The sequence below is a fragment of the Cajanus cajan genome, chromosome 7 (assembly GCF_000230855.2).
Source record: "Cajanus cajan strain Asha chromosome 7, NIPB_CcT2T_4, whole genome shotgun sequence".
Lineage (NCBI taxonomy): Eukaryota > Viridiplantae > Streptophyta > Magnoliopsida > Fabales > Fabaceae > Cajanus > Cajanus cajan.
Window position 1 is genome coordinate 59,904,808 of NC_138523.1, and position 27,006 is coordinate 59,931,813.

Below are 27,006 nucleotides of genomic sequence, written 5' to 3' on the forward strand. Positions count from 1 at the left end.
TATTATTATTATTATTTTACATTGGTCTCTTGATCTTTAAGGATTTTAATTATGGAAGCTTCTATAGAGATTTTATAAGTGATGTTATTGACTTTTACAGTGATAAAGTTTTTCTTTTTTTGAAAAAAAAAGGTATAAAATTTTAAAGTGAATGACAAGTAAGTTGGATTTGATTTTGATATATTGTTATATTAGATTGATGAAAGTTAGGTGATGCTTTTTAAGTTTAGATATGATATGAGTTTTGAGGATGTGAATTTAAAAGTTGAGAAAATTGTATGGTATAAAACTAGCAAGTTTTAAGATTTTGGTGTAAATTTGTTAGGGATAATGATTTTTGGAAAGAATATAAAGTGAAAAAAGAGAAGTAAAACTTATAAGATCCGAGACAAAAGAAAGACTTCATGATAATATTTGTAAGTTGTAACTTTTGTTGACTTTTTAGGGGGTAATTTATAGTTCTTATTACCGGACAATACATCTATTGTCTCTTGAAAATGTGACTTCTCTAAGTTTAACATTTGAAAGTTTTTCTCATTTTTGACACAAGATACTAGGGACTGTGAGACTTTTTAAAATTTTAAAGAACTTTTAAAATTTAGTTATAAGCTAATAATAAGTGAAGTAGACATTTTAAAATTTCATTATTATGGATTGAGTTTTCTATTATTATGGCTGTAATTATATTTCTTTAGAGTCGTACTTTGTAACCTTGTAAACCTAATAGAATAAGTTATATTTTGTATTTTTTTTAAAAAGTTAAACAATCATTTTGTTTAAAATTTACTATTAAATTAAAATTTTGAAATGTATAAGATTAAAAAAAAAAGTTAACTCTTGGCTCTTGGCTCATGTTCAAGCTAACGAGTTAAATCGATTTGCTAATAAGCTTGAACCAAGACAAGTTTGAATTGAAAAAAATGATTCATGTCGAACTTGAGTCGTTGCAAGCTGAGCTAAATATTATTGAGTTGAGTTAAGTTTAGCTAAGCTCGGGCCAACTCAACTCATTTCCAACCCTACTTTTTGCCTTATCATCTAAAATTTATTTTTACCTTATCTCCTTGTCTTGTTGACTTGGCCTCAAGCAGTTTTGATAAACAAATACTTTCGTTATAAATACAATATTTTAGAAGATTATAAAGCACTTTCCACACATCTTTAACCTTTTTTTATTCTCTTCTAAATTCTTGGGTTATTCTCATAAAAAATATTTGCTAGCTCAATTACCTCAACCATATTAATGTATCTTGGAGGCTTGTGCATCTAAGTCTTGAAGGTTTGTGCATCAAGTGAACAAGTCTTTAAGAATAATATTATTGATAACAATTCTAGGTAGGTTATTAAAATTTGTGATCATGACAAGAAGATTAATCATGAGATGGACAACAATAAACATTAAAAATGTTATTGTTATGTTACATGTTGTAGTATTTTGTTTGAAGGAGTATATATTTATTAAGAGATTTTACTTTTGGTTATTACTCATAAAACTTATAACCAATGATTATAAACTCTTATTTCTCTTCTTATTATAACGATATGAGATTTTGTTTGTATCATAACAGTTCTTCCTTCAAATAAGGGACATAATCTCTCATTCAGTGAAATCTATTGTTAAGTCTCAATTTTACCTCTTTTTGATGAGACTTATTGAACAAATTCCACTCATCCTTTGAACCATTGCAATATAATTGTTCTCTTTTTGGTTCATTTTGTATGCAGATATAACTAACCCAAATTCATCTAACAATACCTTAATCCACCTCATTTTTTGTACAGGTATTGAGCTAGAGATTTGAGGATCGAAGATCTTTTGGATTGGAAACATAAGGAGCCAAGGAGCAGAGCAGAGTGTCTGCGCCGGGCGTAAGATGACGCTGCGCCGGGCTTGAGAAGAACAGAGCAGTGGACTTTTGGAAGTTGTACATGCGCCGGGCGCGAGACTCCACCACGCCGGGCGTGATCGAGGCAGAGAGTACCTCAATACTCTCTGGAACGAATTGCGTCGGGCTTAATAGAGAATTGCGCCGGGCTCGCTCTAAGGCAGAGAATGCTTGAAAGTCTCTGGAAGACACTGCGCCGGGCATAAAAAGTAATTGCGCCGGGCTTATAACGAGGCAGAAAGTGCTCAGAAGACTATGCGCCGGGCGCGACAACTTATGCGCCGGGCGCAGAACCCTAATCTGACCTCCCAGGCTCGTATTTGAAGCCATTTTCGAGGGTTTCTCCCTCATTCACACATTGGGCGCGTTTTGGGAGCTGTGGAAGGGATTCTCGGAGCTTGAAGCCGTTCGTGTGTGGGTCTTTCCTTCGGTTCTTCATTTCTCCCTTCATCTCTATTTTGTATTTACCCTCTTTGTTGAGTGGTTTCACCCATTTTTTGTGGGGTTAGATGTAACCAACGAATACTATTGTAATCCTTCTGGTTTTTATGATATATATACATGTTGTTTCATTCATTGTTGTTTATGTTTCTATTTTTAATGCTTGCTTTGGATTGATCACCATTTGCATGATTTAAGGTTCCATGGGTATTGGAAAATAACCTTTGAAACTAGTTCTGAAACATATGCCTAGTGGTGATTGTATCTAGGGATAGAGCTTGACCCATTAGTAGTCTTAAACCCTAGCCAGTAATGCGGGTGTAGATATTGGGTACTCAAGGGATTGATATTCAATATCCGCATCTAGGCTCTTTTTCTAAGGGATTAGGTTTGAGTAACTCTTGGGTTGACTAAGCAATGAATTTAACAAGAGATTAAGGACTCATTAGTGTAACGTTTGGTGAAATCTGACCCCACAACCTCACAAAACCATTACCATTTCTACCCTTTTCCACTCACAAACCATTATTTATTTATAGCTTTCATTCCAGTAGTCATGCTCTTCGATTCATATACATGACGAACTACAATTTGGAATCATTCTTTAGTCACGAATAGTCATTAAATGCTTATTTTACCTTCTAATCCCTGTGGATACGATATTTTTTTTACTACTTGAACGGCCGGTATACTTGCCGTGTTTGAGACCGTTGATGGAATTAAACTAAATTTCAATTATAACAAAAGTACTTCAACGGAAATCTCAACATCTATCTTTGTATATATTTTTTTGTTATAATCATAGATTATTAGTTATTACCAAATCTAACCAAACTCTAACATCACTGATGAATTATTTTGTGTTTATATTTTATAAAGATACATTTTTATTAGAGAAGTATAATATAATTTTACTTATCTAACTCTTTATAGAAAGAAAAAAATTACAATACAAAAATAAATATTAATATTATTCTAATAAAACAAATTAAATTTAAATATTTAAATAAATAAAAGATTTCTATCAAAATTAATTTATTCTCTAAAAAAATATTTAAATATATTCCCAATAAATAACACATAGTACCAAACCTTTTGTGGCATGTTAGCACTAGAGAATTCTAATTACCAAATAATCACGAACATTCAACAAGAAAACACACGATAAAGTGAGAGACAACAAATTCAGGGTGAGGATCGCTTATAAGAAGGTGCCCCGTGTTACTGCTACAGTGAAAAACAAAAAACCTTTATTAAATTATATAATATGTAGTATATAAGCTTTTGGTCACCACCTTCACCAATATGATACCAATTTCTGCGAGGTTGGTTTTTTTTTCCGCTTAACATTGACTCTATTTCTCTTTTATAAACACACTGGATTGCACGGCTGGAACTATCTGTATCAATTTTATAATTAGTTTAGTCTCCATCATTAAGAGGAAAAATGAAAGTTTTCCACTGTTATCATTACTCCTTTGTCACCTTGTTCAAGCTTTTAAGCTAAACATAACTTCTCTCGATATATCATAACTGAAACATTGATGATTATTCTGCTTAGAAATTAAAGCTGATTCAGGCTTTGAAGGTTTCAATGGCTGAAACCATTTACGGCTTTGCTGATAAGGTGAAAGGATTTCCTGGTTTGGCGGGGAGGGCAACATGGAAGGTTGGCAAAGAGGATCCAAGAAGGGTGGTCCATGCTTTGAAAGTTGGCATTGCTCTGACACTAGTTTCTTTGTTGTATCTGATGGAGCCATTGTTCAAAGGGATAGGAAAAAATGCTATGTGGGCTGTCATGACTGTTGTTGTGGTCATGGAGTTCACTGTAGGTAAAAAGGCTATTAGAGTGGCATTGTTATGTTCTTAGATCAATAGGTATTGAAGGATCGGTTCTTTTGTTTTGACCCTTTTGCTTTTGTCTCTGATTGCAGGTGCCACTTTATGCAAAGGACTAAATAGAGGATTGGGGACTCTGTTAGCAGGATCATTGGCTTTTCTTATTGAGTATGTTGCAGATGCACCTGGTCGGATTTTTAGAGCAGTTTTCATTGGTGTTGCAGTTTTTATGTTAGGTAAGCATTTACTATCATGTCATGAAAGAAACCTTACCACTTCTGTTGTTTCTCTTTGTCCTGCTGCCTCATTTAGAGTCGCATGTCAAAGAAGTATCTTTTTGTTGAAATTTTAAGAGAAAATTGATATGCAAAAAATCATACAAAATACATGCTTTTAGAGTCACATGGCTGCTTTGTTTTTCACTTTTGGTTGGCAGGAGCAATAACAACTTATGTGAGGTTCATCCCTTATATCAAAAAGAATTATGACTATGGTGTTATGATCTTTCTGCTGACCTTCAATTTGATAACTGTATCAAGCTACCGCATTGATAATGTCTGGAACATTGCAAGAGATCGCATTGCAACCATTGCCATAGGTTGTGGTCTGTGTCTTGTAATGAGCCTATTGATATTTCCAAACTGGTCAGGTGAAGATCTTCACAGCAACACCATATCAAAGCTTGAAGGCTTAGCCAGCTCTATAGAAGGTAATTAAGGTGAACTTTTCGGCAGAATAACACTAAATTACTTCCTTATTTTAAAGGAAAGCACCGAAAGTTTGTAAAACAAAAAACTGCTGAAGATTATTATTTATTGAATATGAAAAAGTTGCTTTGGTCCCTTGATCTATATCATTGATGGTCAAAAGTGTCGTGCAGTCTGTGTCATGAAATATTTTTATGATCATGCAAAGCCAGCAACTCAAGATGAATCATGTGAAGATCTTATTTACGAAGGTTACAAGGCTGTCTTAGACTCCAAAACTAGCGATGAAACACTGGTAAGTCAATGCTCCTTTCAAACATGTAAGAGATTAGTGCTTTGTGATAGAAGTTCATAAGTGGAATTTTTTTATGGAATTAAACAGGCATTACAAGCAAGTTGGGAACCAAGATACTCAAGATATTGCCACAGAATCCCGTGGCATCAATATGCAAGAGTAGGAGCTGCTCTTCGCCATTTCAGTTACACTGTTGTAGCACTACATGGATGTCTACAGTCTGAAATTCAGGTACTAAATCAAATAGTTTAGGGGAAAAAATAGTTTGTATAATGCCAAAATTAACTTAAAATGTGCTTCTGCTTTCTATGGACTTAACTTTCAACCCAAACGAGAAATGTTAATAAAAAAATTATCATTCCCTCAAAAAAAAGTAAATGTCTTAAAAAGTATCATGAACCCTGTTCGAAGCATCATAACATTTGAGAGGGTTATGAAACTTCTAAGAAATACATATATCAGATCTTAATCAAGTGAGTTTCATGATGCAAGTTGGTAGCTGCATCTCTAATCTTGCCATTGTTATCTTTCATTTAACTCCAAGTGTATTAAATCATAATTCATATAAATGATGACTGTGACAAAGATTTTCATGCTAAAACAACTTGCTAGTTGATCTAGGTCATTATGCCAACTCATTTTTTCCCCCTCAAAATTTGCTTCCACTTGCTTCTATTATGTCCATCATTGAACTCCTGGACCTGGATTATCTGTCATGTTATTGATAGCACATGGATAGCAATCGCTAGAAAATCAATCATTGATTAAGATCTAGGATCTAAATTCTAACTGATAATCAAGACCATTATGAAATTAATGTCTACATTAGCTAGCATCTTTACTACAATGATTAGAATAGCCCTTAAAATACTTCTTATTTGAGGCTTATTATCATAATTTTATAATTATATATTCCTCTGATTTATTTGTCGCTTGATTTTTGATTCTCAAGACACCAAAGTCAATTCGTGCCTTATACAAAGGCTCTTGCATCAGGGTTGGAGAGGAAGTGTCAGAAGTATTAAGGGAACTGGCCAAAAGCATAAGAAACAATAGTCAATTCTCCCCTGAAACACTCTCAAACAATCTCAATGAAGCATTACAAGACCTTGACAATGCCTTGAAATCTCAACCACAACTTGTACTAGGATCGAGAAATGGTCGAACCCCCAACACCCCAGTTCAAGCAACTCCACTTCGTGACCAAAAGCTTGAAGAGGAAACCAGAATCTCATCCTCAAGTGTCAAAAATGATTCTTTTTCCCCACGTGAATGCAAATCCAAAGAGCACTCTCGCGAAACGCCAAAGAAGGTTCTAAGGCCACAACTGAGTAAGACTGCCATCATTAGCCTCGAGTTCTCAGAAGCATTACCCTTTGCTGCTTTCACTTCTTTGCTTGTAGAGATGGTGGCTAAACTTGATCGTGTTATGGATGAGGTTGAAGAGTTGGGTCGATTGGCACACTTTAGAGAGTTTAAAGATGATGATTATAATGATGAGATTGTTGTCAGTTGCGAGAAACCAAGGATACACGTAGCTCAGAATGACTTGCCTTCTCATGGAGGAGAGTAATTAGTAGAATCCATAGGTGTTTACCATCATCCCCATGAGCAGAGTTACAAGCATACATATATTCGTGTGTGTAAAGGAACATGCAAAGGTGTACTTAGAATGATTCCACAACAATTACCCTGATGTGCAAATTGAGCTCCTTGGTTTGTTAATAGCTAGCATGTTTTGATTTAGTTGAGTGATGTTTACATTACCTATGTCTCAATTAAGATCTCTCACGAGCCTTGTGCATACGGAAGAATAAGTTATATATATATACACACACATCAGGGTATGTGATTTTTGCTTATGGATTTGACTCGTGAACTCTGATATTTGACTAATGTATTATCCTGCGAAGCACAAAGTTGAAAAATATTTAAAAATAAGGTATTCTTCAAGCATAAATATATGTTTATCAGTAGATATATAATTACAAAAGTTAGCAATCTGTTTATTACTCAAACAATCCATTGAAATGAGAGATGCAAACAAGTAATCAAAACGAAAAGGCAGAGGTGGTAGTACTAAATTATTCACGAGCAACTAGAACTACTTGTTTGCCAGCACTACGACCTGTGAACATTGCTTCTAGTGCAGCTGGGCCACTCTCAAGACCCTCAGCTATGTCTTCAACGTATGTTATCTTCCCTTCCCTAATATAAGGCAGAACAGTGTCCAAGAATTCAGGATATAGGTGATACATACACAGTGAAGGCTTCTATTTTGATCTGCTTGTATGGGATATTCACTAAATTCTTTATGCCTTTAGGCTCATCAAGATCATACTATGATATCATTCCAGCCACTGGAATTCGATCATGCCTTCTCATGTTAAGAAGGGCTGCCTCAAGCATGTCTCCCCCAACATTGTCAAAGATGTCAATGCCTTCAGGGAAGTACCTATCACCAATTAAACCACAACATTTAATATGTTTAGCATTGTGGAACATCAATGACTGTTTCTTAGGATAATTAAAGTTAATTTTTTTAATATACTATGGATATGCTAAATGCTAATCAAGTACTCACCTCTTCAAAGTTGCATCCAGGTCTTGTTCCTCCTTGTAATTGAAAGCCCCATCAAACCCAAACTTATTCTTCAAAATGTCAATCTTATTTGCACAAAAAAACAGAACAATTAACTAAGGTTGTTGTTCAATCTAGATAAATGCAATTGCTGTACTGTGCAATATCTCTACCTTATCTTTACTTCCTGCACTTCCAACAACATAGCAACCCAACAATTATTTGCTAGTTGACCAACTGCACCAAATGCTGAAGATATAAAAACATAATCTCCTTTCTTAGGAGCCCCAACTGCATAGAAACCTGCATAAGCAATCATACTAGACATACCTACAAGTGAAAATTTTCACAAACAGACAGTTTAATGAATTCTCATCACATGAGAGGAAGTTGTAAGGCTATGGTAGAAGTGTGCAAATACATGTCCGAATGAGTTGGATTACCAGTTATGTGAGCTGCAGCCAGAATCTGTTTGTTGCTCACTTGTGCCATTGTTTGTTTTGGGTTCTGAATTGATCTTAATTTCCCTTCTCAGCTCTTCTATGTTTCAAGATGTTTTGTGATGTCTGACACCGTTTTTTTCTCTATGTATTTATGGGGAGTAAGAAGAGTTGGATTGGAGCAAACTAAGGACGAGGTTAGAAAGTAACATTTATATTCCTGGTGGCTTGAATAGGGACGTTGTTTAATAACCAAAACATTAAATTAATTCTTCCTCAAGATCATATGAATTATGAAAAGTCCTCCAATCTCCATTATTGGCGCGGAACCTATACTGTACACTGTATAGTTTTGTTAAGTTAAAATATTTTTAATAAAATTTTGGGACCAATTTAAAAGGATTTTTTAATATTTAAGGCTTAAAAACTACTTACAATGCATTTTTTTAATATTTTTTGGGATTATTTAAGTTTTTTTTTTTCTATTTTAAAAGCTGAGAAAGAACGATTTCAGGAGCGTGTCTTTTAAAGGTATTTTGCGATGCCTTCCGCTAAATTTCAATTGTTGATTGGTTTCTTGGTGAGCTTATTATTTACCAAAAAATAATCAGTTTCCCATATCTTATCGTATGCATATTGGAATTAGAAACTGAAAATATATACCGATAATGTTTGCCAACAAACCTTTTTTTTGGCCGATTATTTGACGGGGCTCCAGGTGCAGTGGACAGAATCAATGAAGGGTCTCCACAAGTTTCACTATTAAAGTCAACATTAAACCAAAATGCAAAACCATGTAGCGGTGCTGGAAAAAACAGAAAATATGTATCAATAAATACCAAGACAATATGATCTGAACAGATTGACAGTCCACAGATTTCACCTGTAGTGTAAAATATCAACTACTTCAAAATGAGAGTGAATTATTGGCCTAGAAAAAAAAAACTGAAACACCACACATAAATATAGACATATCTACAAACACAATTATGATAGAGTGATCAGATTCCTAAGAACATGACGATTCATGTTGCAAAATCCATCAATTATTATAGAGAAGGAACAGTGGAGCAAAAAATTATATAGAAGAGAAGTAATAAACACAAAGATCGTAAGTATACTAATCATATCTTATAGTTTATTCTTTAAGGTTAGTTTTCCTATTTCCTCATTATTATAAGCTTCAAATTTTCATATGTATACAAACAACTTATTTTTTAGGAGAAAAAAAAAAACTTTTTACAAATTTCAGCTATTCCAAACATGTAGCTTATCTTGTAAACAATTTCTTTTCTTTTTTAAACAGCTGAAATTTGGGGGAAAAGTTTTCCCGAACATGCTCTGACTATCAAAAGAATAGATAAATTCCAAAGCACATTAAGCTAGGTTGACCCAAATCAGTGATGTTTTTAAAACTGAAACGATGAAGGCACAAAAGTTCGATGGTCCAATAGTAATGATAAAATATAGCATAAAATCATAAAAAAATTCAACATCTCACTTCAAGAATGGAAACTGCACTAATTTAACCAACTTATAGACCCTATTTCGGCACTAAATTTCTCCTCACACTCACGAAGTAAATTTTCGTTGTCTATGAATATTACAATTTGATGCTAATTATGATTCACGACTCAAAAATTAGTTTGACGATTCACGATTTGAATCCCCATTTGATAACTTTGCTTTGTACTTAGTGACAACATTTTTCTTTCCAATTAATTTGAATATTTAAGCTATCAGTTTTACTCCACCAGAGTTCAGCATCTTGCTTTCGACCAATTATTTTACAATGGTGAGTTTCAGTGTTGAACAATGAAAAATAAGTATTTACTCAATCAACCACAATAATCCGAATAAGCACCTCATGTAGAAGCATATAGACCATCCATTCTGAAATTATAACATCAACCTCTTCATCGATTTCAACATCCTGCCGATACCATAGCTAAGTAATTATATTTGAAGAATGAAACAGGCAGTTACTAATAGCAAATATACAAGTTGATCAGAAAATAATGCACAAATTGATTAGTTGGATGCATCTTATTAACCAGTGAAATGGCGGATCCGTATTGGAAATATGAGATTCTAACATGAAGTTTATAAGGCGTTTGACTCTCTCTAACTACAATGGTTAGCTTTGCTAGTGCGGTTTCCCAAAAAGTTAATTCTACTCCAAAAGCTAGCACGGGAGAGGATTGCTCTACTCTTTATAAGCTCTATTTTGACCATATCTGTAGTAAATGTGAGATCTCAATACACCAAGATTTTCACCATGCCAGAAGTAAAGCTTTCCTAAGTGGACATGCTCGGCTACACTCTCCTGTTGGTTCTGTCATCTTAAACTTGGGTCACAAGCCAGCTCTTAGGTGAGGAAAGCTTTATAAGCTCTACTTTGGCCTTAAACATAGTGAGTGTGGGATCTAAACCCTTTCGATTAAATTCACCTAGAGGCAGTTATTCTTTTCTAGATTCACATGATTGGAAATGTTGGATGGGACTTCATTACCCAATCATTTGAACGTCAAAAATTTGTATCCAAATTGTTTAGGTCATTATATTTTTTGAATAACAAGTTAATCTAAAATTGAAAATTATAGCAACTATTTCAAAGCATAAAACATGTTAGTCAGAGTACCCTACCTCAACTCGTCCGTGCATAATGTCTAAAAGATTATTATCTGCAACAATACTAATGGTCTGCGTGCAACAAGGAAACAATCAACTGAAACCAAAAGCTTATATTCTTCTCTCTATCATTCTAATTCTTATATTCCTTTCTAATATTTGTCAATGCTTTATTTTTTACTTTTTACTTTAATATTTTAGGTCGGGCAATACAACTATAGGTAATCCAATTTGTAAAATTGTGAACCAACGTTTTTTTTTTTTTCATATAAAAAATGGATTAGGCCATGGCCTAAATAACATGTTTTGTCACTCCGATCGTACAATAGATTGATAGGAATAATCTTTATAGTTTTATTGATATCTTTCAATTACATGCAAACCATATTAATTGAAAACAAGCTTTTGTAACTTGATTAAGCACTTGCTAATATGTAAAACTCGATCTGGTTGGCTATGTGACATATTCCTGTCTACGCTTTTGGAGATGGATCAACAATTTCCCGTAATCAGGAAGGTTTTCTTTAATGATAGGAACTTGTTTGAAATTTTGAGTCCACGCATGCAACCGAGGAAATTTGTTTTCTTCAATCAGTTTCATCCCCACAATTTCCTCCAACCCTTCTAACCAATGACTCAGGCATCCATATGCTATGTCCACCATACTAATGTTGTTGCCTCCAAAGAACTTTTTCTCCCCTAGACCTTGTTCTTCCATTACCATGATAGTCTCTTGTGCCTTTTTCCTTGCACTTGCTCTTTCTTCTTCATCTTTAGGGGGCCGGAGAAACAGATCAGTAATGGAGGCGATCTACAAAATCAAGTGAAACTTAAATTAGAAAATGAATTAATCATCTAATAGGATGAAACTAAACTTGTAAATAGAAATTAAAGTAGTATGATAGTAAATACATAAAAAGTTTTGATTAGTTGATGATAAAAGATGAAATACCGAATCCTCTCCAAATTTAATCCAAAAGCGAGCTAAGGCCCTCTGGTGGTTGTCTTTTGGCAGCAATGGATTCTGTGGCCATGTTTCTTCGATGTATTCAAGGATCACTAGAGACTCTGCAATGGCTTTGCCTCCATGAATAAGCACAGGGACTTTCTTGTGAAGTGGATTGGATTGTAGAAGTAGTTCACTTTTGTTGTACCTGTCTTCTTCTATGTACTCATACCTAATGCCCTTGAACTTTAGAGCCCATATCACTCTGTGAACAAAAGGGCTAGACCAAAACCCCACAAGTTTCACCTCTGCCATCGCTACCTACTTTGGAATAGGTGCTACATGGATGGAACTTTATATTATCCTCCACAAACTCATGGACGCTCATTCCAATTTTGTTTTTCTTTTCACATTTGCTGATTCCACATTGCATGTCAACAAATTTCATTATTTAAATATAAAAAATTAATACTGCTCAGTATGTATTTATTTTATTATTATTATTATATATATATAATAATAATAATCTACTGCAAAGGCCCGCATCTTTTGACTTGTATACCATTCATTGAACTTATCAATTCTATCGACCAGTTTGGCTTGTTCCCCTTTTCTTTTTTACTTTGTAATTATAACGATTAACAATAAACCTCACTAGTAATATATTTTAGTTATTTATTTGTTTTTACAAACTCATAGTAATTACCTTATATATATAATATGTAAAAAAGAGTGTGTTAAGTGTTAACCACTGAACTAGTAAGTAGAAGTGTTACAAAATATATTTATTTATAATATTGGCTCATATTCGACTTTTGTAATTCCTTTTGTCTGTTCTAGTTAGCCGTCCACAATTTGATAAAACATGCGCCAAGTGTCGAAAATTCATTCATTTTTTTTTTTTACATAAGAAAAAAATTATAACCTAACTTTCATTCCTCATCGTTCTTTTTCAGATTTTTGTTAACGGATTTGTTTCTTTTATTTATCTATTTTTTTAAGTTATATATCATAACCTAATTTCATTATTTATCCACTTCTTACCTCTATCTTTTAAGAGTGTTTAAAAATTATCAATGTTTAATAGATTAATTGATATTATATTTAATCTTCAACTCTAAAAATTTTAAGTTTGAGTTTTAATTTTGTAAAAATGATTAATATTTAATATTATTTTTATTATTTAAAAATTTAAAGATAAAATATTCTAAACAAATGTGTATATTAAATAAAATAATTTCATTTATCATATGTTATGAATGTTATAGATACCTCTCAATCGACTATGGTGGGTGTGGTAAGAAGGGATTTGGGTATGAATTGTTTTTGTTGATTTTTTTTCTTTTCTTTTCTGATACTTAAAATCAATTTTGTTTTATATAGTTACATTTATATCAAATATTTTTTCTAGTATATGAATTATATTATAATTAAAAATTCTAATATATAAAAATATTAATTAAAATTTAATTACGCAAATAAAAAAATGATAACTTGAGAGGAAGTTTTTTTTGACTTATTGCTTAGATAATACGATACTATATTTGACTTTCTTTTAATATCGAGACCAACTTATCCTATTCAAGCTAGTCCATTACAAAGGAAATTTTTTTATTGAGCCGGGCCAACCCAATTTTCTTAGCCCAACCACTGACGAGCTAAGGCCCAACAGATGGGCTCATACACTACTGACGTACTCTGTAGGCGGGTGAAATTTTCCCCTTTGCGAGTTAGAGTGGAGAGCGTGAGACGCGGTACCTGCTCTGCGCCATCGTCTTCCGCCACCACCGCCTCATCGTCGCCGGCACCTCCTCCTTCCGCGGCGAATTGATTCACAGCCAGGTAAAGTTAGCCTTCTCCTCTTTTAGATTGGTCATCTTCTTGTGTTCAGATTTTTAGAGAGAATAATTGCAACTCGAGGCCTTCAAAACCTATTATTGTTCAGTTAGCCGATACCGCAGTGAAATGAGCAAGTACGGTTTGAACCTTAGGCCACCTAAGCCAAAGAAGCAGCTACCAAAACCTTCCCTGGCCACCCCTTTTGGCTTTAATGAAGATGATGACAATGACGTCGAGAGAGAAATTGCTCTTCAGGCTAGCAAGAATAAGCGTCTCAAGGAGGTGCGTTGATCTTCCTGTAAAGCTTCCCTCGTGTTTGGTACTTTTTGAGCAAGCGTTTCATATTGTGACTGTTGTATTTGTTTGTTTATGTTACGATCTTAATTTCTATTTGCCTTTTCCTTTTTAAGGTTGAGGAGCAGCAAAAGAAAGCCTTGGAGGAAGATCCAACCGTATTTGATTATGATGGTGTCTATGACAAGATGAAAGAGAAAGTCGCACGTCCATTGGTGCAAGATCGTGAAGAGAGAAAGGTATGTTTAACAACTGTTTATAACTCTACAGAATCATGTATTGAGAAACTGAGAATCCCTGCCAACATAAAGATACACCGTTGTACTTGTATCTTTCTTTTCTTTTAATTTTTGGAATAAAAATTATCCTTTCATCAAGTAATCTGTGTTTTATGTAACAAAAATCATCTTTGTAGTACCCTTATGTTGTTTTGGTAGGGTAGTGACATATCAGATGGTACATAGCAAATGACACAGAAAAATCCTTGGTATAAGGAGGCATATACGCAAACAAAAGATAGATAGATCATCAGTTAGCATATTGGAACATATTCCTGATGTGTTAAAGTATCTTAAATTGGATCAAAATTGTGAGATTTTAAGATTTAACATTTTCACATTTTCACGAGTACTGTATGAAGGTGTTAGTGTCAATCTGGGTATTGGTGTTATGTATGAATACAACTTGTTAGAATAGTGAAAAATGGTTGATAGTTGGTTTCAGATAGGCTATGTAGTCATTCCTTTTTAATAATTTTTTAAAATTTATTTTTTGTTTTACTTTTGTTGAAAATTTTCATTTTGGTTTATTTGCTAAATGACATTGGTACTCATCATTAACCTCTAATCTTTGATGCAGCCTAAATATATCGAAAATCTGATTAAAAAAGCAAAAGAGAGAGAGCTGTATCGTGAGATTGTTTATGAGAAAAAGATTGCCAAAGAGAGAAGCAAAGATGATCATCTCTATATGAACAAAGACAAATATATTACGGAGGCATATAGAAAGGAGCTTGCCAAACGAGAGAAACAAATGGAGCTAGAACGTCTGCGGGAACTTCAGGAGGAAAGAGATGACGTATGCTGCCGTTTTTTAAATCCCGCATAGTCTTTTCAATTTTTTAATATCTCTTCTGGTTATCAATCTAGATTGGCTGTGGATTTCAAAATGGAAAACGATTCTAATGTTTTCCTTTCTTTCTCCCTTATTTTAGTGTTTTTTTTAATAATTAACTTGGCATGTTTGTTTATGGTTTAATTCCTATCTCTATTTTAAATTACTGAAATTTTTTGGGTTTTAATATTTGCATAGGTTACCAAGAAGAAGGACTTTTTGCTTGATTTTTATTCAAACCTTGATAAAAATGTCGCTTATGGAGCAAAAGATGCTGAAGCGAGGAAACGTGACAATCAGGCTGAGCATAGAGTCCAAGAGACCCATGAAGGAGTGAGCCATGCATCAAATGAGCATGAACATGGTAATGTATCAGAAGATGTGCAACATTCATTGGGTAACTCGAGTTCCCCAGTGGAATCTTCAAGAGAAAAGATTGGGGATCCGGGTGAAGCTCCTAATCCTTCTGATACGAAACCAAATCTTGAGGATTCAACGGAAGAAAAGAGTGAAAAGAGTTCAGCTGAACAGCCATCAGAACCAAAGCCCGATCATCACAAAAGAAGTCAAGATGCCCTGGTTGCAGCAAAAGAGCGCTTCCTGGCACGTAAGAAAGCAAAGGAACAATAAAAATTTCCCTGCATTTGTTCAGATGCCCTGCGGATCATTTTGTTTTAGGTGCTTGATTAATACATATGATGTTCTGTAATCTTCAATGCTAAAGAGCTTTATCTGTCAAAGTCATAGAATGAACTGGTATACTGTGTTAATATATGATATATAATTTGGTGCTGTTTCATGATTCAATTCATTTGAGCTTCAACATTTTCAAAAGCAAAATTCGTCTCCATCTGTGAATGATTTGAATAAAAAGTATGAAAATCGCTTTGTCTTACGATTCTAAGTCCTAAAATCTAACAAATAGAAGCATAATTCTTACTTCAGAAGACTCTTGCACCACTAGAATTCTTCTAAGAATAGTTTTTTTTATTTTAATTTTTAATATTATTTAACAAAGAATAAACACTATAAAATAAGATCTGCAGTTGTCTCTTGTCTAATTTGGAAGTTCGCATGAGTTGTTTGTTTAATTTGCTAGCTGATTTGATAGGGTTGTTTCTATTTCAATGATATGTTTCTTAATGAAGTAGGCGGTGACGTATTTGATGAACACTTATTAAACTACCGGGAAGAAAATTCAATTGACAAGTTCATTTGAGATTACTCTTCTTTAGCTTATTAATGATCATTTCACATTCTAAACTTTTTGATCTAAACAAGTTATCTTTTAAGGGAAAAAGGATATACACTCACAATATAAATAATTTTATACAGTCATCAAATTGGCAATCACAAATCATCTTATATAGTGACTTTTACAATATTTATCTTAAAATTTATATCAATAGTAATTTTTAATTGATTGATTTTGTAAAATTATTTTATACGAATAAAGTTTAACTATTAATTTTTTAATTTAATTTGAGTATTAGATATTTATCATATCAGTTACAAATTAGTATTTTCTTTTAACATATATTGATGTTTATGGAATGTTTGGATGAAAGATAAAAAATAAAGGAAAAATAAAATGGATAATAATGTTTTTTTTTTATTTGATTGAAGAGAAAATGAAAATAGCATTACTTGTGATATTTTAATCGTAAAAATGTTAGTAGTTTTGAAAGAAAAGGACTATAACATAGTATCTTAGCAATTATTAAATAGTGGTATAAGTATAAAGAATTTTTTGGATTTGTAAAATATTAGTAGTTTTGAAAGAAAAGTGCTAAATATATGTACATGTACTAAATATATGTATATGTTTGTTTTGTAGTTGTTACAATTTTTAGGAGAAACTTAATCACAGAAACCTATATCTTATTGGATTGAGTCAAATTGAAGTTTGAGAATTTAACATGTAAAACTAAAATTAAACACCTTAAAATATTTAAAACAAAGGTAATATTAATGATTGTAATAATAAATAACTGAATCACAATGTAAATTAGATATAATAAGTGATGAGAAATGTGTAAACATTATTTCACACATATTTTCATATAGGTAAAGATATTGATGATTTTGAATTTAAATTTTTACAATTTTACTTTTTGATTGTTATCACCGTTTTACTTTTTGTCGTCTCAAAAAGTTTCTTAACTAATAAAATTATATTTTAAAAACTCTTATTTTTTTTCTTGTTCTAATTACATTAGACTCGATTTGTATATCAACGATACGAAGAGGAATAAGAAAAAAAAATTAAAGAAAAAACTAATGTATTTTAATTTTAATACTTACACTGATTTGTTTATTATAACCATGAATCTGAACGCTAAACTACATTTAGTTCTTAAATTTGATCTTCGACTGAATATGATACGTTGTCTATCCGTTATCTTGATACCGATGGTGTGACTCGTGAGCACTGACGTGCATGCATAAAAGTCAATAGCAAAGTCTGCATGAACCGCCTGTGAGGAGATAAAATTGAAGAATCACATCTTGACCTGGTCCTTTGATTGATATGAGTATTCTTACCAACCTATAAATACATTATGAAAGGTGCAGCCTCTCATCTCCAAAGCATTCAACTTATAAGAGCTGCCAAAAGAAATTACGATCAATTCAACAACCCAAAAATGGAAGAACAAGTAGGCAACAAACAGGTTCTGGCTTCAGGTCTCATAACGGGTAATCCAAAGCAAACAGACATGTATGTGCACACTTCTACCATAACCTTGCAACTTCCTCCAGAGGCTTCAAATGCTGTGCTGGTTAAGAACCTCTATTTATCCTGTGATCCTTACATGAGAGGAAGCAAAACAACAGCTAAAACTAGACTCTTCTATTCCTTTTCTCCTAATTCAGTAAGCACACTCTTACACAACTCTCTCTTTGCATATATATAATCCATGTTATCTTTTTTTGCTCTTTGTTTATATGGAACTGTAAACTATATAGATTTAAGATTTAATTTTGTGGTGTTAAACTTTTCCCTCAGCCAATAATTGGGTATGGAGTATGTAAAGTACTGGATTCCAAACACCCAGACTTCAAAAAAGGAGACTTGGTGTGGGGAGTTACAAAATGGGAAGAGTACAGTATCATCACAACCATGACTGAAAGCCTCTTCAAAATTGAGCATACAGATGTTCCTCTTTCCTATTATACTGGACTTCTTGGTAATGACTTGAGAGTTGAGACTATTTTTTTTTTTTCTTTTCTTTATATATACATTCATACATGGATGATGGATAGCATTGGCAAATGACAATTTGTTAACAGCAGCATATATTTTATTAACTGGCTATTACCTGTTTGATTGTGAACTTTTTCACTTGTAGGTATGCCTGGTATGACTGCTTATGCAGGTTTCTATGAAGTTGGGGTCCCTAAGAAAGAAGACTACGTGTTTATATCTTCAGCATTTGGTGCCGTTGGTCAACTTGTTGGTCAACTAGCAAAATTGATGGGTTGCTATGTTGTTGGAAGTGCAGGAAGTAAAGATAAGGTAAAAATATTGCATGGAACAACAATTTCATGTATCAAATTTGAACAACCTCAATCAATTGTTCTGCTTTTTTCGTGTAAATAAGGTTGAAATTTTGAAGAATAAGTTCGGGTTTGATGGGGCTTTCAATTACAAGGAGGAACAAGACCTGAATGCAACTTTGAAGAGGTGAGTACTTAATTAGCATTTAGCATATCCATAGTATATATATTAAAAAAAAATAACTTTTTGTTATCCTAATAAACAGTAGTTGATCTTCCACAATGCTAAACATACTAAATGTTGTGGTTTAATTGGTGATAGGTACTTCCCTGAAGGCATTGACATTTACTTTGACAATGTTGGGGGAGACATGCTTGAGGCAGCCCTTCTTAACATGAGAAGGCGTGGTCGAATTGTGGTGGCTGGAATGATATCACAATATGATCTTGATGAGCCTCAAGGCATAAAGAACTTGGTCAATATCATATACAAGCAGATCAAAGTAGAAGCCTACACGGTTTATGATTATTATCACCTATATCCCAAATTCTTAGATACTATTTTGCCATATATTAGGGATGGAAAGATAACATATGTTGAAGACATAGCTGAAGGTCTTGAGAGTGGTCCAGCTGCATTAGAAGCCATGTTCAAAGGCCATAGTGCTGGCAAACAAGTGGTTCAACTTGCTCATGAATAATTTGTACAACCTCACTGTTTAGCCTTCTTTTTAGTTCTGATTTGTGTGTGACTCTCATTTTAATAGGCTGTTTGAGCAATATACAGATTTGTATCTTGTGTAACGCATCTACTAATGAACATATATATTTCATTTTTTATTTTATAAATAAATCCGTACCAAGTTATCAATCTCTACCTGAAATTAATTCAAATATTTCCAAAAGTCACAAAGTTGTGATGTAGTAGGACTGAAGGATCTATCGAGTGGGAGGAAAATTTTCATGATGTATATACGTGTTATTTGATTTCTTGCCAGAAATTTGTTAGATAGTTCTATCAATTCTGAAATTAAAAAGTAATTTCCCCCACCCACAAGGCTACAAGAATGAGTCATTAAATTCTTTTAATATAAAATAGATAATACATTTATAATATAAAATAATTTTATATTATCATTTGATAATTACAAATTAGTTTATGTAACTTTTATAATAACACTTTTAAAAATTATGTGAATATGATTATTTAAAAGTGTAAAATTATTATACATTATCGACTCATAATTATTGAAATCATACGATGCAGATACTACAACACAAATAGTTTTAAGCAACATTTAAAAAATATTACTTAATTGTGTATAAATATTATTAATTTTCTTTATCAACACATTATCAAATGTTATATATAGTTCATGTTATTAAAGACTTTTAATAACATTTTTTACATAATTAGATAACATTTTTTTAATGTTATCAAAGTAATATTTTTATAACATTTTAATGATGTTGCTAAAATTTTATTAAGATTTTGTTAATTTTATAAAATTATAATTAATTTTAATTTAGATATTACTATCAATTATTATATTTTTATAATAATAATTTTAAAAGCCACGTGAATATAATTATTTAAAAGTGTAAAGTTATTATTATCGACTTATAATTATTGAAATCATACAATGCAGATTTTTATACATATTATAAAGAAAGTACAGATATTATAATTTTTTTTAATCTCTGTTTTCTTATCATCATACTTAAAAAAATCATATTTTATGAATATTTATCAAATCATTCTTAAATTATTTTTTAAGAAACATAAAGTGTCTCTTTTTTTATTAATAGTTTTTTAAAATTTATCCTTTAGTTAAAAATATTACTTTAATATCTATATTTTTTATTTTATTTAATTTTAGTCTTTAAAGTCTATTACTATAAAAATTAAAAGATAAAATTTTATAAAAATAAAATTATAAAAGTATAGAATTTGAAATAAAATAAAAACTTGGTTTATAAGAATTAAAATAAAATATTTTAATTATAAAAATTACAAGATAAGATTTATGAAATTATAACAATTAAAAGAAATTAAACTTTTAATTAATAATTTTGAGTTCAGATTATGAATATACAACTATAGTGAATGCTTGACAGGAAAGTCGTATTGTCCATGCATAACTAATAATGTTAACAAACTTGCAAAACATTATCTCCAATAAAAATATTTGTGTTTTCTTGAAGAGAAAAAAAAGTTTATTCTCCATTGCAAGACTCCAAGGAAAAAGCCTGATGCAACGTATGTACGTATGTTTTAATTTGCTCACTAACATATAAATTAAAACCATAAGCCAAAACTATAAACTAGCAGAAAAAATTAACAAAATTAATAGAAAAGGTTCTAATACATAGTATTTTTAACAATTAACTCACTTGAACTTTTAACCCGTGATAAATAATCTCTTGAATGAAAAAATAAACTTGGTTCACGTTAATCACACACCAACCTGTCCAATTAATTATTCCATGCACTTAGATATGAAAAATATACCCAGTTGACAGGGAAAAATGTTACTGGCTCTCTTAAAATATAAGAGCAACTTTTAGGTAGTAATAATGGTTCAATTATTGAGAACTCGTGCATGTCCTTGTACATTTCTAGACTATAGAATTAATTTTCTATTATGTTTGTGACAATCCCACTATTATCTCACATTTATCAATAATATCTTTCTTGGTTGGTCGTGTCGTATTAATAAGCATTAAAACATTTGAATATCCTTCGTATCTTGTCCCTCTTGCCCCTTTTCTCACAATATTTGTCATTCATATGTTTTCTTAGCTATATCATGACACCAAATCTTCATGACGTTTTAATTGGGAGAAGTGGGAACATGTTTATTTGTTTTTTTAGTAGAACTTAACTTATCCAATATGAATAAGCATTAATGGTTCCGTCGTTTATTCTTTGGGCGTGTCATGCACTTGCATCTCATACATTTGATTTAAGACAAGTGTTATACGTACAATTATGACAACTTATGTAAATTGGTTTAATGACTAATTAATAGTAATATTAGGAGAGTAAGAGTGCTAGCTCTTGGTGTTCCCATTAGCAATAGGTGTTGAAATATAACCCATCTTTTAATTTGACCATTTTTTAAAAATTAAAATTTAGGTTTAATAAAATTTCAAAAATCATGATACGCGTGGAAGAACATTTAGAATATGTTTACTTTATACTTCATCAATCCTAACCCATTTACCAAGAAAATTTTATTTTATAAAAAAAGGAAGAGAAATGTTTTGCACCAAGTCCCTAACCCTAGATTGTCTATCACTCCAATCAATATTAACTGCCAAATATTGTCATACCAGGATGAGCTCAGCCGTCATTTTAGAACTTTTTTTAATAATATCAAATGAGCTAAAGGAAACATCCTGTTTTTAAACTAGCAATCCACTTATTAAGAGGAAAAAGGTGATGTCAACTTTAATATAATTTTAACCTGTATTTTATCAACTAATCGCAATAGAAGCACGGTTTGGACAACAAAAGAGACATCACTTTTTCAACTCAAATATATATAATGTAGAGTAATTAAATAACTCGCCATTACCTTACAAGTAATAGCAAAGAAATTATAAACAAAAACAAGTCCAGCTAGTGAATGCTGAATTGCATTATTTGAAAATATGGGTAGGTGTTAGAAACCTATAGCGAATTTTCTCTACTGATTAACTTTGGCGATTCGTGACATTTTTTAATATTAGATTATGATTGACAATAGTCCTTCATGATTCAAGAGAATCATCGTTATTAATCGGATCAAATGAGTGAGTTAATATATGGTAAGAGAAGGGAGTTTAGGAGTTTAGACCATTGAAATTGTTGGAGTTTTGATGAAAAAATAAATTAACCTACGTTGTTGTCATGTTTCTGCTCATTGTCCCACAATTCCACTAAAACACTTTCTTTGTTTACAAGAGTGAAATGCACGGTTACTTGTCCCACTGAATGACCATGACTATGCATGCTTGTGCTGATTTAAGGCATCCATGTTGTTCAATTATTGTATTTTTTTATATAACAAATTTAAGTGAGTTAGATTTTGAAGTTCACTATAATTAGGATAAATCTTGAGACTCAAACGCTTGCAATGATATTTCCATATTATTGATCAACATGATTCTTCCATCTGCCAAGTCAAAGCTCACTTACGTTCTTGAGAGATATGAATTTATATCTTAGTGACAGAACCAACTTTATTTGTTGTTGAATTATTGTATTGTGAATACATATGGACATGCAGATACATATATATGATTATGGAAGAAACATGTTGTGTGTGTATGCAGCTGTCACTCTTCTTTGTGTCTCGTACAGAAATATATTGTCCTTTGCCCAACTGCCCTTCACATCACGCGTGCGTGTCCTTTAACCACACCAACATCACCAATATTTGCTCGAATCATTAGCTATTGCACATACACTATGTGTTCAGTGGCATTTCAGAATTTGCATGCCCACAGAACAAAAAAATGGGGAACCAATAGATTAGGTTGGAGACGGTTGCCATTGCTTTCTGATAAATTTTTTTTATTAAAACAAAGGTTGATTATTAAAAGCACATCCCTTTTGTTTAGAAATCTAATTTCTTTTGGGTATATGCACTCAAGGTGAGAAGAGAGAGACAAACAAGAGACAAAATGCAAAATAATAAATGTGTCCATTATTGTGTAAAGAGAAAGAAAATTGAAATTTAAAGGAGTAAAAAAATAAATAAATAAAAAAGCAGAATTATTTTATGCTAGCAAACAGAGGATGAAAGTTTCTAATTAAAAAGGCTAGCATTATAAAATGATCTTTAAAAATTTGAAGTTTTCCACTTTTGAAGCTTCACGCTACTCAAGGAACGTACTGGGTTTTTGGATTAGAGATTGAAAAGGTGAGTGAGAAAGGAGAAGTGGATTTCATCTTTAGTCTTTATTTATTTTAAGCACAAGGCAAAGCTGGCGCATATCCTAGTCAATAAAGTAATTGAGTTTCTCCTAATTCCCTCTTAGTGAACCCAAACAAGGGAAAACAACAGTCATATATTGCATCAATGCTCACAATACAGAGTCCAACAAATGAATTAATGCTTCTAATCCACATTTTTTTTTCTACTTTTTTGCAACAACTAATGTTTCCAATTTCTTGTATTCTACGTATATCAACTGTGAATGTCTAAGTTCAAAGAAAAATGTCTGGAGATCACTATATAGTTAATTTTATAAATGTGTACCTACCGGTCGATCCTTCTTTTCTGGTCTAACTAGGAAATTTCTTGTAACTTTATCGTATCTGATCAAATACAATGTCAATGTCTTTGGTTACTTTCTTCCCCACGCGACAGTATTATACTAATCCTCCTTTCTCTTATTAAACAGATCATGTTGTGTTGGCGTGACCCAAAAAAAGGGGTCACAGACACACACGTCTGGTTGCTCCATGGGGGCGTTCTTTTCTCCAAAACCACCCCACAAGTTAATTTTAGTACCACAACAGAGAGAACAATAACATCATGAGTAAATGAAAGACAACATTCAAATAAAAGTAAAAACGGGATGCAAAGCAAGCACACTATCTATTGTTCATTTGCCCATTGAGCACTTCTAGTACACTATAAGGTGAATGAAAATAAAAAAAAAAGTAGGTAAAGACAAAACATGCTCCATCAATGTTCAAAATCTATACTTGATAACCATAATTTATTTTTGGTAAACTAAAGTATCCCAGTATTGGATTGATATCTTCAAACAAATGATTTTTCATGGATACTGCATACACATTAATGAAGAATCGAATTTCTCATCACATATTTTAAAAAATATAAGGCTAAATACCATGGTTTACATTAGAATATCAAGTTCACTTAACAAATATTATGTGCACCACCACCAACTAACTTTCCATCTTGCTGTAACTCACCACTCCTCCCACATGTAAATCACTCCAAATACTAAATTACAAAAACAGAAACTTCTCCTCCATCCAATTATTCCCACAGTAAACCAAGCCTTGCCCAAAACCCAACCAAATAAATCCCTCACTCCCCACAACACACTCCCATCCGAACACATTCAGAAAACACACCATGTTCACAGTCCTACTTCTCCTCGCACTGCTTCTAACCACCTCCACTTCTCACAACCTGTCATACCCTCATTTCCAACAACTCAACGTCAGACAAACCCTCTCACAAACCAAACTCACCCCAACCCAACACACTGACACCCAACAATCACCAACAAAATGGAAACTAAAACTCCTCCACAGAGACAAAGTCCCCACCTTTAACACCTCCCACGACCACCCAACCCGATTCAATGCCCGGATGAGCCGAGACGCCAGAAGGGTCGCCGGCCTCCTCCGCCGCCTCGCCGCCGGAAACTCCACATACCTCCCGGAAGCATTCGGTTCGGACGTGGTCTCAGGCATGGACCAAGGAAGCGGAGAGTACTTCGTTCGAATCGGAGTTGGAAGCCCACCTCGAAACCAATACGTGGTGATGGACTCAGGCAGCGACATTATATGGGTCCAATGCCAACCCTGCACCCAATGCTACCACCAATCCGACCCCGTTTTCAACCCCGCCGACTCCTCCTCCTACGCCGGCGTCCCCTGCGCCTCCGCCGTCTGCACCCATGTCGACAACGCCGCCTGCCACGACGGCCGCTGCCGCTACGAGGTCTCCTACGGCGACGGCTCCTTCACCAAGGGCACCCTCGCCCTCGAGACTCTCACCATCGGCAAAACCCTAATCCGTAACGTCGCCATCGGCTGCGGCCACCGCAACCAGGGCATGTTCGTCGGCGCCGCGGGCCTCCTGGGCCTCGGAGGCGGGCCCCTATCCTTCGTGGGCCAGCTCGGCGGCCAGACCGGCGGGGCCTTCACTTATTGTTTAGTCAGCCGCGGAGCCCAAGCCCAAGCCCAATCCTCCGGCTCGCTTCAATTCGGCCGCGAAGCCATGCCCGTGGGCGCCGCTTGGGTTCCACTTATCCACAACCCGCGGGCCCCCACCTTTTACTACATTGGGCTTTCGGGCCTCGGAGTCGGGGGCCTGCGGGTGCCCATTTCCGAAGACGTTTTTAAACTGACTGATTTCGGCGACGGCGGGGTCGTCATGGACACCGGCACCGCCGTGACGCGGCTTCCCGCGGCGGCGTACGACGCATTCCGCGACGCTTTTGTCGCGCAAACCACGAACCTGCCCCGCGCTTCGGGAGTGTCGATTTTCGACACGTGTTATGATTTATTCGGGTTTGTTTCGGTTCGGGTTCCGACGGTGTCGTTTTACTTCTCGGGTGGGCCAATTTTGACCCTACCCGCGAGAAACTTTTTGATACCAGTTGATGACGTGGGAACTTTTTGCTTTGCATTTGCTCCTTCTGGTTCTCAGCTTTCCATCATAGGGAACATTCAGCAAGAAGGGATTCAAATTTCGGTGGATGGAGCTAATGGGTTTGTGGGATTTGGACCCGACGTTTGTTAAATAAATGATTTTTGCTAGTCTTAGTCTCATGTCACATATTGTATTATATTATAATATATAGATCACGTTAACGTATAAAAGAAATAATAACTATTAGGTGGTCGTGCATGTGGTGATTAACTACTATAATTTGTATCATTCGGGTTTTGATAGCTAAAAGTATGTGTAAAACAAGTTCTTGTGGAACTAGAATTTTATAATGCAAAAGTAGTGGCTCTATTAATATATATAATGAATGGTCAAACATTGGTAGGGTAACTCAGGACATAGTCAAAAGGAACGAAGAAAAGATAATTTGCTCTATTGGGCATTTAGTAAATCTTTATCTCTATCATGTATGAGGAGGATCCAAGAGAGTACTTTTACTCAATTTGAAGAGGGGAAATGATTTAGTTTCACTACTGATGGGGGACATAGCCTCTGACATCTTTTTCTTTTTTCTTTCTTACTTTCACATATACAGATTCCCTCTTCTGAGAGAGGTGTGTGTGTGAAAGCTGGTAGAGCAATTGAATGATGAGTGAAGGGGAGCCACCACTACCAACCATTATGAACATGTGAAACCATCACTAGGGACTCTGGTCTACCTTTGTTCGGAGTGCATTCGATCAATGTCTTTTACAAAGGCAAGCCCATTTACTTTTCCCCTTTTGAGGGATCTAAGATTAAGATAAATCACCGAGGTCTTTTTCTTTTTAGTTCTTAATATGGCTCATTATTAGCACCAAACACATACTTACATGTCTTATTCACATCAATGTGAGATGTACATGTGGTAATTTTAGCAGCAGTGAAAATTTGAAAATGATAACTTTTTCTCGTGGATTAATATATGGCTTTGTAAGCACTTTATATAGGCCCACCATAAAGTTGGACCCTGTTGATGAAAAATGGTGAAAGGATGTATGTTTTGATCTGAGATTAAGATCACAAAGGATATACTTTTGCATGTTTTTCCTACTGGATCTGAGGAAAGTAAACTACGCCCAAGTTTCTA

The 27,006-nt window shown here is 33.7% G+C and overlaps 5 protein-coding genes and 1 pseudogene across 6 annotated transcripts; 4 read left to right on the plus strand and 2 right to left on the minus strand.

Moving 5' to 3' along the window:
• Nucleotides 1-3,624: 3,624 nt before the first annotated feature.
• Nucleotides 3,625-7,030, plus strand: LOC109794900 (aluminum-activated malate transporter 12). Its single transcript, XM_020354330.3, has 6 exons — nucleotides 3,625-4,159; nucleotides 4,262-4,402; nucleotides 4,603-4,875; nucleotides 5,047-5,168; nucleotides 5,256-5,399; nucleotides 6,121-7,030. The coding sequence occupies exons 1-6, from the start codon at nucleotides 3,922-3,924 to the stop codon at nucleotides 6,739-6,741; spliced, it is 1,539 nt and encodes a 512-aa protein (XP_020209919.1). The 5' UTR covers nucleotides 3,625-3,921; the 3' UTR covers nucleotides 6,742-7,030.
• An 86-nt stretch (nucleotides 7,031-7,116) lies between these two features.
• Nucleotides 7,117-9,719, minus strand: LOC109813628 ((+)-pulegone reductase-like; annotated as a pseudogene). Its single transcript, XR_014428047.1, has 3 exons — nucleotides 7,923-9,719; nucleotides 7,753-7,835; nucleotides 7,117-7,623 (listed from the first exon to the last, which is right to left on the minus strand). The product of XR_014428047.1 is annotated as a (+)-pulegone reductase-like (transcript).
• Nucleotides 9,720-11,150: 1,431 nt separating this feature from the next.
• Nucleotides 11,151-12,167, minus strand: LOC109795264 (putative glutathione S-transferase). Its single transcript, XM_020354714.3, has 2 exons — nucleotides 11,773-12,167; nucleotides 11,151-11,631 (listed from the first exon to the last, which is right to left on the minus strand). Exons 1-2 carry the CDS (start codon nucleotides 12,079-12,081, stop codon nucleotides 11,275-11,277), a joined length of 666 nt encoding a protein of 221 aa, XP_020210303.1. The 5' UTR covers nucleotides 12,082-12,167; the 3' UTR covers nucleotides 11,151-11,274.
• Nucleotides 12,168-13,452: 1,285 nt separating this feature from the next.
• Nucleotides 13,453-15,819, plus strand: LOC109788606 (uncharacterized). Its single transcript, XM_020347379.3, has 5 exons — nucleotides 13,453-13,608; nucleotides 13,712-13,887; nucleotides 14,016-14,138; nucleotides 14,758-14,976; nucleotides 15,211-15,819. The coding sequence occupies exons 2-5, from the start codon at nucleotides 13,732-13,734 to the stop codon at nucleotides 15,640-15,642; spliced, it is 930 nt and encodes a 309-aa protein (XP_020202968.1). The 5' UTR covers nucleotides 13,453-13,608; nucleotides 13,712-13,731; the 3' UTR covers nucleotides 15,643-15,819.
• Nucleotides 15,820-17,389: 1,570 nt separating this feature from the next.
• Nucleotides 17,390-19,363, plus strand: LOC109788148 (2-alkenal reductase (NADP(+)-dependent)). The gene is made up of 5 exons (XM_020346814.3): nucleotides 17,390-17,885; nucleotides 18,020-18,200; nucleotides 18,363-18,529; nucleotides 18,615-18,697; nucleotides 18,833-19,363. The coding sequence occupies exons 1-5, from the start codon at nucleotides 17,574-17,576 to the stop codon at nucleotides 19,209-19,211; spliced, it is 1,122 nt and encodes a 373-aa protein (XP_020202403.2). The 5' UTR covers nucleotides 17,390-17,573; the 3' UTR covers nucleotides 19,212-19,363.
• A 5,010-nt stretch (nucleotides 19,364-24,373) lies between these two features.
• LOC109788139 (Eukaryotic aspartyl protease family protein) lies at nucleotides 24,374-26,407 on the plus strand. Its single transcript, XM_020346805.3, has one exon. The coding sequence runs from the start codon at nucleotides 24,612-24,614 to the stop codon at nucleotides 26,007-26,009; it is 1,398 nt and encodes a 465-aa protein (XP_020202394.2). The 5' UTR covers nucleotides 24,374-24,611; the 3' UTR covers nucleotides 26,010-26,407.
• Nucleotides 26,408-27,006: the final 599 nt, after the last annotated feature.

Excerpts from the sequence above, each read along its gene's own strand:
- LOC109794900 (XM_020354330.3), top strand. The coding sequence starts at position 3,922 with ATGGCTGAAACCATTTACGGCTTTGCTGATAAGGTGAAAGGATTTCCT. Across the intron at positions 4,160-4,261 it reads GGTCATGGAGTTCACTGTAG|GTGCCACTTTATGCAAAGGA; the intron begins GTAAAAAGGCTA and ends CTCTGATTGCAG. Across the intron at positions 5,400-6,120 it reads GTCTACAGTCTGAAATTCAG|ACACCAAAGTCAATTCGTGC; the intron begins GTACTAAATCAA and ends TTGATTCTCAAG.
- LOC109795264 (XM_020354714.3), bottom strand. The coding sequence starts at position 12,081 with ATGGCAGAGGTGAAACTTGTGGGGTTTTGGTCTAGCCCTTTTGTTCAC. Across the intron at positions 11,632-11,772 it reads TTAAATTTGGAGAGGATTCG|ATCGCCTCCATTACTGATCT; the intron begins GTATTTCATCTT and ends TTGATTTTGTAG.
- LOC109788606 (XM_020347379.3), top strand. The coding sequence starts at position 13,732 with ATGAGCAAGTACGGTTTGAACCTTAGGCCACCTAAGCCAAAGAAGCAG. Across the intron at positions 13,888-14,015 it reads AGAATAAGCGTCTCAAGGAG|GTTGAGGAGCAGCAAAAGAA; the intron begins GTGCGTTGATCT and ends TTCCTTTTTAAG. Across the intron at positions 14,977-15,210 it reads TTCAGGAGGAAAGAGATGAC|GTTACCAAGAAGAAGGACTT; the intron begins GTATGCTGCCGT and ends ATATTTGCATAG.
- LOC109788148 (XM_020346814.3), top strand. The coding sequence starts at position 17,574 with ATGAAAGGTGCAGCCTCTCATCTCCAAAGCATTCAACTTATAAGAGCT. Across the intron at positions 17,886-18,019 it reads ATTCCTTTTCTCCTAATTCA|CCAATAATTGGGTATGGAGT; the intron begins GTAAGCACACTC and ends CTTTTCCCTCAG. Across the intron at positions 18,530-18,614 it reads GTGCAGGAAGTAAAGATAAG|GTTGAAATTTTGAAGAATAA; the intron begins GTAAAAATATTG and ends CGTGTAAATAAG.
- LOC109788139 (XM_020346805.3), top strand. The coding sequence starts at position 24,612 with ATGTTCACAGTCCTACTTCTCCTCGCACTGCTTCTAACCACCTCCACT.